General features: G+C 45.3%; 2 protein-coding genes across 8 annotated transcripts in view; one reads left to right on the top strand and one right to left on the bottom strand.

Annotated features, from left to right (window-relative positions):
* The window catches only part of CALD1 (caldesmon 1), a 283,959-nt gene extending 270,401 nt beyond the window's left edge, over positions 1-13,558 (top strand). For 4 of the 7 annotated variants that reach the window (XM_084809244.1, XM_084809241.1, XM_084809240.1 and 1 more), the window contains 5 exons: positions 3,382-3,519; positions 4,248-4,343; positions 6,345-6,425; positions 6,593-6,626; positions 10,487-13,558. In XM_084809244.1, coding sequence (XP_084665370.1) covers positions 3,382-3,519; positions 4,248-4,343; positions 6,345-6,425; positions 6,593-6,626; positions 10,487-10,518 — 381 coding nt within the window. In that variant the 3' untranslated portion in view covers positions 10,519-13,558. The remainder of the gene's footprint in view (positions 1-3,381; positions 3,520-4,247; positions 4,344-6,344; positions 6,426-6,592; positions 6,627-10,486) is intronic. The other 3 variants (XM_084809247.1, XM_084809245.1, XM_084809246.1) reach the window with 1 other exon arrangement.
* LOC146339394 (aldo-keto reductase family 1 member B7-like) overlaps positions 12,938-15,319 on the bottom strand; it is a 28,514-nt gene continuing 26,132 nt past the window's right edge. Inside the window, exon 10 of the mRNA XM_084809249.1 lies at positions 12,938-15,088. Coding sequence (XP_084665375.1) covers positions 15,046-15,088 — 43 coding nt within the window. The 3' untranslated portion in view covers positions 12,938-15,045. The remainder of the gene's footprint in view (positions 15,089-15,319) is intronic.

Raw genomic sequence — 15,319 nt, 5'->3', positions numbered from 1 at the left:
TTTGGAATTGGAATGCAAACTGACCTTTTCCAGTCTTGTGGCCACTGTTGAGTGTTCCAGATTTGTTGGCATATTGAATGCAGCACTTTAACAGCATCATCTTTTAGGATTTTAAATAGCTCGGCTGGAATACTGTCATCTCCGCTAGCTTTGTTGTTACTAATGCTTCCTAAGGCCCACTTGACTTCACTCTCGAGGATGTCCGGCTCAAGTTCAGTGACCGCACTATCATGGCTATCAGGGACATTCAGATCTTTCCTGTATAGTTCTTCTGTGTATTCTTTCCACCTCTTCTTAATCTCATCTGCTTCTGTTAGGTCCCTGCCTTCTTTGTCCTTTATCATGCCCATCTTTGCACAAAATGTACCCTTGAGATCTCCAATTTTCTTGAAGAGATCTCTAGTCTTTCCCATTCTGTTGTTTTCCTCGATTTCTTTGCATTGTTCATTTAAGAAGGCCTTCTTGTCTCTCCTTGCTATTCTCTGGAACTCTGCATTCAGTTGGGTATATCTTCCCCTTTCTCCCTTGCTTTTCGCTTCCCTTCTTTCGTGAGCTACTTGTAAAGCCTCATCAGACAGCCACTTGGCTTTCTTGCATTTCTTTTTCTTTGGGACGGATTTCGTTGCTGCCTCCTGAACAATGTTACGGACCTCCGTCCATAGTTCCTCAGGCACTCTGTCTATCAGGACTAATCCCTGAAATCTATTCCTCACCTCCACTGTATATTCATCAGGGATATGATTTAGGTCATACCTGAATGGTTTAGTGGTTTTCCCGACGTTCTTCAATTTCAGCCGAAATTTTGCAAGAAGCAGCTCATGATCTGAGCCACAGTCAGCTCCAGGTCTTGTTTTTACTGACTGTATGGAGCTTCTCCATCTTTGGCTGCAAAGGACATAATCAATCTGATTTCGATATTGACCATCTGGTGATGTCCATGTGTAGAGTTGCCTCTTGTGCTGTTGGAAAAGAGTGTTTGCTAGGATCAGCGTGTTCTCTTGGCAAAATTCTATTAGCCTTTGTCCTGCTTCATTTTGTACACCAAGGCCATGCCTGCCTGTTATCCCGGTGATTTCTTGACTTCCTACTTTAGCATTCCAATCCCCTATGATGAAGAGGACATCTTTTTTTGGTGTTAGTTCTAGAAGGTGTTGTAGGTCTTCATAGAACCGATCAACCTCAGCTTCTTCGGCCTCAGTGGTTGGGGCATAGACTTGAATTACTGTGATGTTGAATGGTTTGCCTTGGATTCGTACTGAGATCATTCTATCATTTTTAAGATTGTACCCCAGTACTGCTTTTCCCACCCTTTTGTTGACTATGAGTGCTACTCCATTTCTTCTAAGGGATTCTTGCCCACAATAGTAGATATGATGGTCACCTGAATTAAATTCGCCCATGCCTGTCCATTTTAGTTCGCTGATTCCCAAGATGTCGATGTTCAATCTTGCCATCTCATGTTTGACCACCTCCAGCTTACCTTGATTCATTGATCTGACATTCCAGGTTCCTAAACAATATTGTTCTTTACAGCATCGGATTTTCTTTTCACCGCCAGACACATCCACAGCTGAGTGTCCTTTCGGGTTTGGCCCAGCCGCTTCACTCTTTCTGGCGCTACTTGGAAATACCCTCTGCTCTTCCCCAGTAGCATATTGGACACCTTCCAACCTGAGGGGCTCATCTTCCGGCGTCATCTCTTTTAGCCTTGTGATACGTTCCATGGGGTTTTCTTGGCAAGAATACTGGAGTGGGTTGCCATTTCCTTCTCCAGTGGACCACATTTTGTCAGAACTCTCTGCCATGACCTGTCCGTCTTGGGTGGCCCTGCACGGCATAGCTTATGGCTTCACTGAGTTACGCAAGCCCCTTCGCCACAACAAGGCAGTGATCCATGAAGGGGACGAAAACATTATCTGCAACAAAATCCTGCCAGAATTAAACAGTCTTCAACAACCAGCAAAAATCAGTGAGGGAAAGGGCCAACCAGTTTTGAGAGCAAGGTGTTCCATAATCTGGGTGCAGCAACTGAGAAGGCTCTGTCTCTCATCCCATTCAGATGTGCCACCACCCTAGATGGGACACAGATGGGAAAGCACTTACAGGGCTAAATGCTGAGCAGATGGGAAAGAAAAGCAAATAAGCGGCTCACAACCCCAGTTTGCCTATTGTATGTCTGCAAGCTCAAACCATGGTGTGGATTCTTATCTATGGATAGTACAATCCATGGTTTTGCATTACGTCTGAATCCAGCCTAAGACAACCCCTCCCAATCCCTTTTGCTTGCAATTAAATAATGTAACTTTAATTCTATCACTGTATATATTAAAACATTTTTACTAGCCCAGTTTTTTTTAAAATGTACAAACCTACAGTTGTTGTTGTTGTTCAGTCGTTCAGTCGTGTCCGACTCTTCGTGACCCCATGGACCATAGCACGCCAGGCCTTCCTGTCCTGCGCTCTCTCCCGGAGCGTGCTCAAGTTCATATTCATTGCATCCGTGATGCTATCTAGCCATCTCATCCTCTGCCGTACCATGCCATTAAATACATTGGGATTCTTGGTCAGGGGGTGTGGTTGTGGCTATTTATTCAGATTTATATCCTTCCCTATCATAACAGCTTGGGGCACAAAAGTATGGCATGGCTTTTGAGCATCCAGGCGCAGTCCTCCCATTCAAAGCGTGATTCAGGATGCTGGTGTTGACTTTTAAGGTCTTAAATGGCTTGGGATCAGGGTATCCTACGGACTGCCTTAGGCTATATATTCCAACATGCTTTTAGAGCTTCCAAGGAAGCCCTGCTCAAAGTGCCCTGACCTTCTGAGAAGAGATGGTTTGCTATGAGATATAGGGCCTTATCAGTGGTTTCTCCTTCACTGTGGAATTCACTCCCCAAAGAGGCCCAACTGCTTTGTTCTTGGTCCAGATTTAGAAAGCTGGTGAGATCTTAGTTGTTTCAAGATGAGGTTGAGGAGGCTGTTCTGGATTGGTTTTATTTATTATTATTGATGCAGTTATTAATAATAATTGTAGTAGTAGTATTAATAATAATATGCTTTTAATTACAATTTATTTTAGCCATCTGTTGTCTCCCTTCTCACTCACTTCCCAATGCCAATACTTAGATCGATGGGAGAGGTGCCTGGGTGGAATTGTTCTTCAGACCACACCCCAAAAGACTTCCCATTACTAATAGGGGCCTCTCAGGTGGGGGTGGAGGCAAGAGGATGAAGCAATGGGGAGGGGGCCAGGGGGGAGCAAGGTGAATGTAAGGGTGAAGGGACCCCTCTCAGCCCTTGTGAAATTTCTTGGGCAGTTACCTTGCTCTACAGTAACGCCCTCATGCATTTGCCCTGAGATTGACTGGCTATTTACTGCAGGGCAACAAAGCCGCAAAGGCCACCAGGCCAGCAGCCTCTGACCTCCCGGTTCCTGCCGAGGGCGTGCGTAACATCAAGAGCATGTGGGAGAAAGGCAATGTGTTCTCGTCGCCCACTGGCACAGGAATGCCCAATAAGGTACGTCTTCCCTTTTCAAAATCTTGCATGATCACGACTGCGGTGGTGTCTCTGATCCAAATAGCGGTCAGTGCAAGGGTAGGAAGCACATTTAGTGGCACTTTTGTAGGATTTGGGGGCCGAAATGTGCTGGAAACCTGGGCTCTGTATCAGAGCAGGAATGGAAGATCCCTGCCATTTAGCCTTCTGTGACTAGAGCTTTTGGACTACTTCTGAGATGATATTTTGGGTAGACATAGCTCAGAGACTGCTACTTTTGTGAAGCTGTGAAACCAAGACAGAGCATGTGCAGCAGGGGGGGCTGAACCTCTTTCAGTCCGAGGGCCAAATTCCATTTTGGAGAAGCTCCTGGGGGCCGCATTCTAGTGGTGGGTGGGGCCAGAGGCAAAGGAGGCTGGGCCAGAACACCAACATGTCTTTGCTTAACATTCTTACTGTCACTAACTTAGCCTTCAGAGGGGCCTTTCAACCTTTTAGAATGGAGGGGGAAACCACCAAATGACCAGTGGTCGGGGGAAAGGGGGTAGGGCCAGAGCCAGGGGCATAGCCAAGTGGAGAACCCTGGAGGTGTGGATTGGGACCCCAGGTGGGCTAGATTTTCCCCTGGGCCTGAGGTTCTGCACCCCAGTTGTCAAGCTTTGGCTTACCCTCTAGGCCTTCACCAGCAGCTTTTAATATTCATACTCCTGTGCAGCCTCTAATGACATTTGTAAAATAATGTCCTGCAGGAAACAGCTGGGCTAAAAGTCGGCGTCTCCAGTCGCATCAGTGAATGGTTAACTAAGACCCCAGAAAACAGCAAATCACCCGCTCCAAAACCATCAGTGAGTATTTGTTTCTTTGTTTTCGACGGCTTCTTCCTTTGGCTTAGATTTGCACAGCGAGGCGAAACATTGATAATGCACCACAGAATCGAGTCCAATGCGAACTGTCCTGCACACAAGGAAACAGAGAAGGACCCTGATGCTATTTGAGTCAGCGTTGGCGGCTTCAGATTTTGGAGGGACTGCTATAGACCCCCACTCCCTCCTTGGTTGTCTTGTGGCAGTAGCAGCTCCTCCTCTTTGCTGCCATCACCACTCGCTTGCCCAGAGAGTTGTCAGGCACACATGGGGGACCACGTCTGGTGCTGTGTGTGGCTAGAACAGGCAGGGAACCAGCACAAGATGGAGGTCACAGTGCAGGGAATGGATGCACGTACAGGCTACTTCATGAACTCTGCCAGTCAATAGTCCCTACTGGTCATTAACTAGTAAACAGCCATTAATCATAATATTGGAGTCTCTGCATCTGGCAGCAGAATCTCTCTGATTACCAGTGCTGGGGGCAAGCAGTAGGAGACAGTGGCAATTGCCATTAGTCCCTGGCTGCAGGTTTCCCTAGAGCAGGGTTGGGGAACTTTGGGGGGGCCAGGGACCATTTTCACCTCCCCCCCCCCCCCCAGCTGCACTCTGTGGAGCACCATAGAAAAAACTAGCAATTTATTACCTAACTTCAACGGTAAATAGCTACACTGGGCTGTTTATTGCTGTTGTTGTTGTTATGTATTACATTTCTGATCTGCCGAATAACTAATGTTCTCTGGGTGGATTTCAAACAGTCAAAAACTAAAATACCATATAACAGTTAAAAATACAATATACAATACAAATATTTAAAAGAATGAAACGCAATATAATGCAAAACAATAAACAGCACAGGAATCAATAAAACAACCATAATAACTCCAGACTAGGTCTCTAAAATGAACTTGAGCACAGAGGACAGAGGACAGGAAGAGAGCAGAGGACAGGAAGGCCTGGCGTGCTATGGTCCATGGGGTCACGAAGAGTTGGACACGACTTAACGACTGAACAACAACAAAGGTCTCTAAAATGCCTACAGGAAAAGAAAGGTCTTTGCCTGGCACCAGAAAAATAACAGTGTAGTGGTGTCATCAGAGTGGTGATGGCAGAAAAATAACATTAACTCTTTGGGGAGTTAATTCAATAAGTGGGGTGCCACCACTGAGAAGACCCTCTCTCTTGTAGCAACCCTCCTAGCTTCTTTTGGCAGGGGTACCCAAAGGAGGTCCTCTGAAGATGACCTAAAAGGGTCGAATATAGCTTTCAAAACAAGCTAAAGTTGACCTTTTTAGTGCTCTATAGTGGTGAAATTGCCAGGTTTTTGCTACTGGCATCGGGTACATATGGCTTGCAGGCTATGTGTTGCCCACCCTTGCCCCTAGAACATCTGGCTGGCCACTGTTAGAGACAGACTGCTCGACTAGACAGGCTTTTGGTCCATTACAGCACTGCTATTTCTATGTTCTTCCCAATTCAAAGGGACTATCTGGATATTTGTAAGTCCACGGGGAAATACATTTTATGTATTATCGTTGGACATTGTAGCTAGAGTGTGGAGTACCTCACAGAAGTGAATTGAGACTAACCTGTTCTTTCCCTCAATTCATTCTGTCTTTCTTTCTCAGTCGATTGCTCTGTTCTCTTCTCTCTTTCACCACCACCTTCTTGGCTGGAATCCTGTACAGATACCTGCTCTTCTCTTCTCCTGTAGGACTGGCTGTTTTCTGTTAAACTAGTCAGGTAAATCTGTTTACAAGCTTACCTCCTTGCTAAGCTGCAAAACCATGATCCTACAGTCCCAGCTCCTCACCACGCTTCCCATTCATGCAAGCCCTCAAGGGGGCAGTTTGGAAATAAGTGATGACAGCCTCATGTCACTCTGAATTCAGTCTTAAGATATCTAAATAATACAGATTGTAGCTAATTGCTTTCTCTTTTTTCTTTTTCAAATGTCTTGCTTTGTTTTTCTATTTGAAATAGGACTTAAGACCTGGAGACGTATCCAGCAAACGCAACCTCTGGGAGAAGCAGTCAGTCGAAAAGGCCGGTTCTCCCACAAAGGTAATAGAAGCCAGAGAGCCACGTGCATGACCTCAGTTTAATCAGTTCCGTACGCCTTTGTTCTCTATGGAATCTGTCAGTTTGTTCAGATTATACTACTGTTAGATGTACGTACAAAAATCCTATCTATCTGACTGTTCAATTAATGCAACTCTTTTACGATTCAGGTAACAGCAGTGGGGAAAAAGTCAGAGACCAATGGTAAGTGAAACAGAATATTTTGCCGTTCATGGTCAGGTACGTCTGTGCCCTCCCAAGTGTCCCCGCTTTGAGGAGCAGTTTGCAATACTGCTGACATAAGTGAGGGAGCACTTCTGTCAGGGCAGAGTTCACAACTGCAGCATAATTTGAATGAGAGAGAGCAGCATGCTGACTTAGATTAGTAGCCCCCACTACCCCAGTATCCTTTCTCTGATGGTGGATGGAGGCGCATGGCTGCAGATTACAAGAATCCAGGTTAAAGCCATAGCATTGTATTTCCCGCATAGTTTCAGATGCTCTAAAGCCTGAAGGCTGAATTCAATTTCAAAGAAGCTCTCGGCCGCATTCCAGTGGTGGTTAGGAACGAAGGCAAAAGGGGGCAGGGCCGAAGGCAGAAGGAGGGCAGGGGAATAAAATATGAAAGCTACCAGCATATTGTAGCTTAAAGCTCTTATGGCCAGTAACTAAGTTTTGAGAGAGGCATTTCAACCTTTTAGAATGGGGGAAAAACATGCAAAATTTGGGAAACCACCAAATGATTGGTAGTTGGGGGAAAGGGGAGGGGCCAGAGGAAGAGGGTGTGGCCATTTGGTGAATCCCAAAGGGCCAAATTTTGCCCACAGCCTGAGGTTCAACGCCACTGCTTGAAAAACAGAAGCATGAAGATTCATCACATCTCTTGAGCTTTTTGCCTAGGCTCCTAAGGCCTTAATGATGAAAGCCACATAACAGAATCTTCATAGAGCTTAGAACCCTTAGTAGCAGCCACCTTTTTTTAGTGCTGTTGCTTTCTGCTCAAGAGAAAACTCTCCCTCCTCTTTAAATTCTGCCAAGAGATCCTCTTCACATTCCTCAATGCAGCCCCCAAACATCCCATCACCTGGCCATGCTATACTTCTGTTCCAGCTTCCTGCCTGTCCTATAGAAGCCAATGCCTCTTTCTCCTCTAGCTCTGTTTCCTCCTCCTCTTGTGGACATCCCCATTTTGACTCGGAATTGACCAGCTTTTTAAAAAACGTTATGTTTCTAAATGTTGAATATGGAAGTGGAGCCACATTCGAAATGGCCAAGACCACCATACATTTCGCATGACGCAGGTATGATTTTGGCTGATAGAGGTTGAGAATTGTAGAGTAAAAGTGGCAGCCGGATACCTTTGCTTGCACAATTGTGCTCCTCTGGTATCCTTCCAAGGGTAGAGCCCCTGGTGAGTTGAGCTGAATCCTGTATCCTTTTATCTGGGAGTAATCACCATTAAGAAAGGAAGTAAACGGGACTTACTTCTGAGTAGACATGCATAGCTGAGTAGACATGCATTGTCTACTCCACACTGTCCTTGGTTTTTAAAATGTTAAGTGCTTCATAACCTCTCCTGCCACATGGAAAAGTGAAACACATCCAAGGTTGGATCTTCCACTTTCTCTCTCCTTCAGTCTTTTTCACAATACTGGCCATAGTCAAAATCCAGTGGCCGCATGTTTCACAGGTCAGCTGTATGTGCTCAATGTTATTTACTCAATGTTATGAGTCAGTTGCTGAAGTTTGAGCAGGAAGCACATGAGAACATAAGAAGAGCCATGCTGGATCAGACCAAGGGTCCATCTAGTCCAGCATTCTGTTCACACAGTGGCCAACCAGCTGCCCATGGGAAACCCTCAAGCAGGACACGAGTGCAACAGCACCCTCCCACCCATGTTCCCCAGCAATTGGTGTACATGGGCTTACTGTCTTTGATACTGGAGGTAGCATTTAGCCATCAGGACTAGTAGCCATTGATAGCCTTCTCCAGGAATTTGTGTAACCCCCTTTTAAAGCCATCCAAATTGGTGGCCATCATGACATCTTGTGGTTGCAGATTCCATAGCTTAACTATGCACCGTGTGAAGAAGGACTTCCTTTTATCTGTACTGAATCTTCCACCAATCCCTAGCAGTAGTGAGGAAGGCTATTGCTTTGGTGACTTAAAAACACAAGCAGGGGTGTTGAACTTCAGGTCCGCAGGCCAATTCCAGCCCTCCACGGTTCCTCCAATGGCCATGCCCCCTTTTCCCCAACTGCCAATCATTTAGTGGTTTCCTGGCTTTTGTGAATTTTTTTCCCATTCTAAAAAGTTGAAATGCCTCCTCCCCTAAGGCTTTAAACTAAAGTATGCTGGTATTTTTGGTGTTTTGGTTCTCCCCCTTTTGCTTTTGGCCTTGTCCCCTTCTGCCTCCAGCTTTGCCGACCACTGGAACACGGCCCCCGAGAGTTCTCTGAAATGGAATTCAACCCTCAGGCTGAATGAGGTTTGAAAGTCCCAACTAGAGTGTGCCTGATTTATTTATTAGGTACTCATATTTCACCTCTTGATAATAAATGAGCAGGGGAAGAATGCAGTAGATATTATTTGAGGTACATGGAGGTGGGTGGACTGTGGAACTCATTGGAAACCACTTTTGAGAGAGCAAGCAAAGAAGCATTGCTAAAAGAGTCTGGAATGACTGGTCTCAATCCAGAAATTGCAGATTCAGCATGACAGCCCTGAATCAACATCTTCCTACATAATCAGGGACTTCCCGGGCCCTGTCTCCACGACAACAGAATGAGAAGGAAGGAGAGACTTACCCGCATTTTTCAAGGAGCCGGCTTTGGTCCATGCAGGGCTCCACGGGAATGTGAATCGCACCATTCTAAGTCTCTATACAGAACATACTTCCGGGAGGGCAGGGTTTGGAGTGAACATCATCTGATTGGCAGAGGCTGCCCAACCAAGAAGAGAGGCTTCCCCTCCGGATCTAGGCTCTCCCCCCCCCCCCGCCTTGTTCCTTTGATAAAATCTTCCTCCTGTGTCTTGATAATCTCAGTAACTCCAAGAGTGCGCATTTCGGGAACAAGCCTCATTAAGTATAATGGGAGTTACTTCCGAATAGACACTAATGGGTTTGTTGTGGAAAAGACAGCAGTAAACACGGATGGGGAAACCAGCCCCCATTGTAACCTGATGCTGTGCAGGTCACTGTAATGGAGGTATGAATTGGTTACTTCCAAAGGCAATGAACCGAGCCACAGAGAATCACAGATTCAGTAAAGCGCTGTACTGCCGTCAGGGAATCAGTGCTTTGAACTCTGTATTTAATTCAGGGGGATCTGTGTAAATTCTCATGTGGGCATTCAGAGGGCAAGCCTCATTCAGCACAATGGGAGTTACTTCTGAGGAGACACTAATGGGTTAATTCTGGGAAAGAGAGCAGTAAACACAAGGACAGGGAAACCAGCCCCCGTTATAACCCAATGCTGCGCAGGATCACTGTAAGGGAGGTGTGAGTTAGTTACTTCCGAAGGCAATAAACCAAGCCATGGAGAATCGCAGGTTCAGTAAAGCGCTTTATTGCCTTCAGGGAATCAGAGCTTTAAAATCTGTGTTTCAATTCAGGGGGATCTGTTGTAAATTCTGATATGCGCAAGCCTCATTGAGCACAATGGGACTTACTTCTGGGCAGACACTAATTGGTTTGTGCTGGGAAACACAGTGGACAAGAAACACCCCTTGACTGGGGTCGCGGTGAAAGGCACACCCCTGGGCAGGGATGGCACACCTGAGGTAAATGTGGGGGTTGGGGCACACAACAGCTATACTGCCGAGAACCCAACTTAAGGAAAAGAATCAGACTTTAAGCAGTCTCAGGAAATCTGTTTTTTCCCTGAAAAGCTCCAGTGTGGCTGCTGGATGGCCACAATGTCATTGTTCCCTAAGGTCCTCAACATGCAGTCAGCTTGGAATAAATCACTGGTGGATGTCCCCAGCCCCGTTATGCCGGTAGTTCTAGGGGGATGACATTTCTTGTGATTCTAAGCAACCCCTTAACTTCTTTTTCTTTCAGCAGGTTTGAGACAATTCGAAAAGGAACCCTAAGGAAGCCACTAATGATGCTGAACCAACTCGGTTTTAAAAACGGAAGTGCTAAATTTGTCCCTCTTTTTATATATATTTATGTTTGTTTACCAAAAGGCCTTTTTTTTGGTTGGGTTATTTTTTTTCCTGTTGCATTATCCCAGTTTAAAAGAACCATGTATATTAGCACTGTATTTAATAACCAGTCTTGAAACATTCATCCTAATAGTAGTGCCTTTGAACAAGAGCCTTATTCCTAAAAGAAACCCATGCTGTGAAATAAGAGACACTTCTACTGATTAGTTCTAACAAATTGCGTGTCCGAAGAAACAATGTTCAACCCACAGAAGAGGCGCACCGTTCACTGTGCACACCTCCTGCTTGTGTCCCATTGCGAGTGAAATGGGGTGAGCGCAGGAACAGGATTGGGCCTCACAGGCTGGGTCATTCAAAAACAAAGCATCCGATAAGGGCTTGTCAAGGGAGAAGCGTAAACAACCTATTTGCCGCTGTCTGCTTACTGAACGTAGGAAGGTTTAGCACAATTCCCTATCATATTCTCCAGTGCAAGCCCATTGCAGTGCACAGAGACAGCATCGCATGTTATGTACATTATCCCTGGTGGCATGCCACTTTTCATGGAGGAGTGGCATGCCCTCCCTCTGGTCCAAAACACCAATCGCTTTGCACATGAAGAGGGTACACTACACTGATGTCCTGTTATTTTTTTGAGGGGCAGGGAAGAATTCATGTGACTGGGGCATCATGTCTGATCATGACTATGGGGCACCCTCTTCATACATGAGGTGATGTGCTTGGCGGAGGCGAGTGGAGCAAATGTGCTTCTCCACTCTGCGAAAACAAGTGCCACTGGGGAGCATGTAGGAAAGGGGCATAGTGGATCCCACACAAATACCATTCACATCCATGGGAGATGGTGGAATGGGACCCAAGATTCATTCATTCTTTCTGCACTTTAGATTGAGGCATGGAAGAAATACCTTTAGGCTGCAATCTTATACCCATTTACCTGGGAGTAAGCCCCATTATACTCACTGGGACTTACTTTTGAGTAGACATGTATAGGATGGCACTGTTAGTTGACTGTTTCCCCCCGACCCTGTACCCCATACCTTGCCCATGTCAAATCTGCATCAACAAGTTGAAACATGTTTTGTAGTTTTAAGTATCTTTTAAAAGTTCCTATTTAGTTTAAGTTAATAACCTAAATTTGGACGGTTGCGGTTGACAGTGGTACTGATAACTTCTCTCTCTCTCTCTCTTTGTTAGCTGCAATTATAGAATATATACATATAGCTTTACAAAACTTAGCTGTAAGGCACTACTAATGGTAGAAGGCTTTTAATACCTGCTAGAGTACTATATTTAGTTATAAACTTACATAACTAGCCAATATCACAGCTTTAAAAAAAAATACACACTTTTTATATTAAGATTTCATAATTGCCATTAGGCATATGGCAAGAGAAGTATTAGATTTTTTTTTAAAAAAATCAGATGCCTGTTAATGGGTAATTAAAATTATAGTTTTAAAGAGGGAGGAAAAAAGGGTATTAAATGTCAAGCATAGGTCACGTGTATAAAACAATGTAGCTAATTTATATAAAACTACCATAATTAACACACACTAGATACACACGCACACGCTGTTGGGTGACACATCTTTGTACCTTACTGCACATTAGATTTGCCCTTTATCAGGTCTGTATGCATCTCACAGAGTCTGTCGTTAAAAAACTAAGTGGGGCACAGTCTCTTTGCTTCTGGGTGCAGCTGAATGCACAAGGGGGGATTAGGACATCTCTGCCCTTCCTCCCCCTGGTCATATGCACGCTGCCAGAGGGGAGGCTTGTATGCACGCCTCCCAGATCCGATCCAGCTGCCCTTCTCTGCCTCAGGTCCCAATGTGCAAGTTACTTCTGCCACAGAATGCATGTGGGGTGAAGAGCCTGCAGAGTTGGGGGCAGGGAGGAAGGAATGTGAACCCTATGCCAACTTTAACCCCTAAGCTCGTCTGCCTTGGGGTGGAGAGAAAGAGGGGTTCAGATAATGCCCCAATTTATCTGCCTAAAGGCGCAATCCCATGTATGCTAAGACAGTAAGCCTGGGAGCTGAAGGACTTTTTTCTGTCTAAGCATGCATAGGATTGCACCCTAAAAGTTATTTCATACAGCCATATTATTTGTATATAGCAACCTCAACGGTTAAAAAAAAAGTTTAAGTTTGAATTTACATATCACATGATGTTCTGCATTTACACCATACAGTACTTGGGCGGAGTACAATGGGTGACACCATTTAGTTTTATTTAGATTTTATAGCCCACCCTCCGATGGAATTATAGCTTGAGAACGGTTATTCTCTTGTTACTGCTTTACATTTTTGTGTCATCTATCTGTCCTGTTTTTTTAAGAGGCGAGGTGGTGTGGCCTTCTCCAAAGGACTGCTCCTCCGCCATCCCTAAACTCTCTTGTTTACATATTGAATTTCACTTGGGCTTTCAGTATAGAGTGAAACTGTGCAGCGAATGACTTTGGATCTGTCTGTTGTTGTTTGGTTATTGTTATTTTTTTTAAACACACACTCTTTACATCGGAGTATCTGCAATAAACCAGTATGCTGAATCTGCAATTCACAATAAATGGAGTTTGTCTACCTGATGGCTGGGCAGATATTGCTGCTTCTTTTTTTTCCCCACATGAAAATTTATTTTATTTCAAAATAAAGTTAACTAAGTAAAGGCAATGAAAAGAAAGTACATAATAATCAATCAAAATCACTAAAGAAACAAAGGAATGGACTAATTCTAAATCTTAGTCCATAACTGATATGCTCATGGAACATCTACAGTAAAACGGCCTGGGTAGGAGCGCAATACCTAATGAAAGTAAAAATACAAGTTATACAAAAGGGTGTGTGTGAGTGTATGTCATGTTGTGTGTATTAATCAGAAAAAATATAGGCAACTGTAATTGGTTGGAATTGTATCACAAGTTTGAAGTGCTTCAACATAGGAAATAAACAGAAACCATGGTGCCATAATATCACTCTTTTGCTGCCTCGCTCGCTGCACTTGCTGAGTAAGTTTATACATACAGTCTCCCAAATTTTAGCAATCCATTGCTCCTTACTTGGTTGCTTTGGAGACTTCCAATTCCATGCCATACATGGCTTTGCAGCTGTATACAATTGCTTAAGAAGGTTTTATGCAGGACCATTAGGTTTGAAAAGATGAAGCCGCATTGCTTTAGGAGTTACCAGTGTTCTAAAAAGAAAAAAAAAGTGAAAACCCCCACAAGGTACTGACTGGCCCAGGCCCTACACATGGCATTCAAACGGCAGTCCCACAGATGTAGAGCCCCACTCATGGGAGGGCTGTCAACATAACAAGGAGCCTTGGAGGCAAGCGATTTCCATAGGGGGAGGGAGGAGTGCTCGTGGGATGGGGTAGATAGGAAATAAAGGGCAATTGGATCATGCCCTTTCTGTGGAACTTGCATGACACAGATGCAGAGTCTCTCCGGGTTCCTCCAAGGGGCGGGACTGGGCCTCCAAGCGCTGCTCCCTGGAGGAATTCCCCGTTCCCTCCAACCAGCAGGGATGCCACTGGCCAAGTGGCTTCACACAGCCCCTGTCGCCCCCACAGGGACACTGTGTGGCGCATGAAGCCAGGGACTCGGCAGGCACTGGGAGGAGCGGCTCCATGGAAAAGCGGCGTGAATCTGGCTAACCGGTGGTGGAAGTGTGTAGGGATGTTTGTACTTCCTTGGCCCAGAAGAGGAACCGTGGCGATGCACACAAAATGCGCCTTAAATATGTGGCTTGGATTTTAATTAGGTGCAACACGGGCCCCGCTGGCCCATCACTCGGTCCGGAACAAGCCCAGCTTTTGTCCCATCAGCAGGGGGAATAGCTTGGTTTGCTAGCTGCCAGCCCATCTCTGTATCTCTCGCATCCATGCTTCTGCCCCAATGGACTTTTTAGCGAAGCTGAAAAATTTGCATGGAGAAGCGAGACCGGCCTGTAACGGAGCCACTAGCAACCATGTGCCTGTATGGTGCTAGCTGGAATGCCCCAGCATCCACAGCGTGCTACGTAGTTCTTGCTAACAAACCACTTCATGATTGCAGATCTACTGAAAATACCATTTTGACAGTCATATTTAATTCATAAGATAGGCCCTTTAACGGCTTGCCTTTATTTTTAGACAGTAAAAGGATCACAAACGATCCTCAAGAAGCATCTCTGGTTCACCAGCCAAAAACTTGGCTAACCGCTATGGCACTATTGTCTTGCAGGGAAGACGGGAGCTTTTTTCAACATTCCTGATTTGTGTTGTTTCTGTAGATGCTTTCCCTCTGCTGCTTACTCCATTTCTTCGGTATATATTTCCCTTCTTTGGAATGGAATTGTTTTCTATTGCTGACTGGGACCAGGTACCATGCACGGAACCTTCACAATGCAGGAGTCCCAGAAATTTGTATTTCCAGCAATGCTATAGCCAGAGATTCCACAGTGGCATCAGCGCTAGTAATCGGCACTGAACGGGTAGTCTTTATGATTGACACACCTGCAAAACAGGACGTAAATGCATTACAGCTTGCGCAGCAATGCCCATTCTAGTATAGCACGGGTGAACCTCAGGGGCCCAATCCGGCCCACCAAGATTCCTCAACCGGCCACACTCCTTTCCCTTGGCCCCACCCGCTTTCCCCAACTGCCAACTGTTTGGTGGTTTCCTGGCTGTTGTGCAGTTCCCCCCCCCCATTCTAAAAGGTTGAAATGCCTCTCCTAAAGCTTA

This window comes from Heloderma suspectum, chromosome 7 (assembly GCF_057233095.1).
Source record: "Heloderma suspectum isolate Gila_16-S chromosome 7, 16-S_ref, whole genome shotgun sequence".
In the NCBI taxonomy this organism is placed as follows: Eukaryota; Metazoa; Chordata; class Lepidosauria; order Squamata; family Helodermatidae; genus Heloderma; species Heloderma suspectum.
The sequence above is the reverse complement of the archived record's forward strand: the minus strand, read 5'-3'. Positions and strand labels throughout refer to the sequence as shown.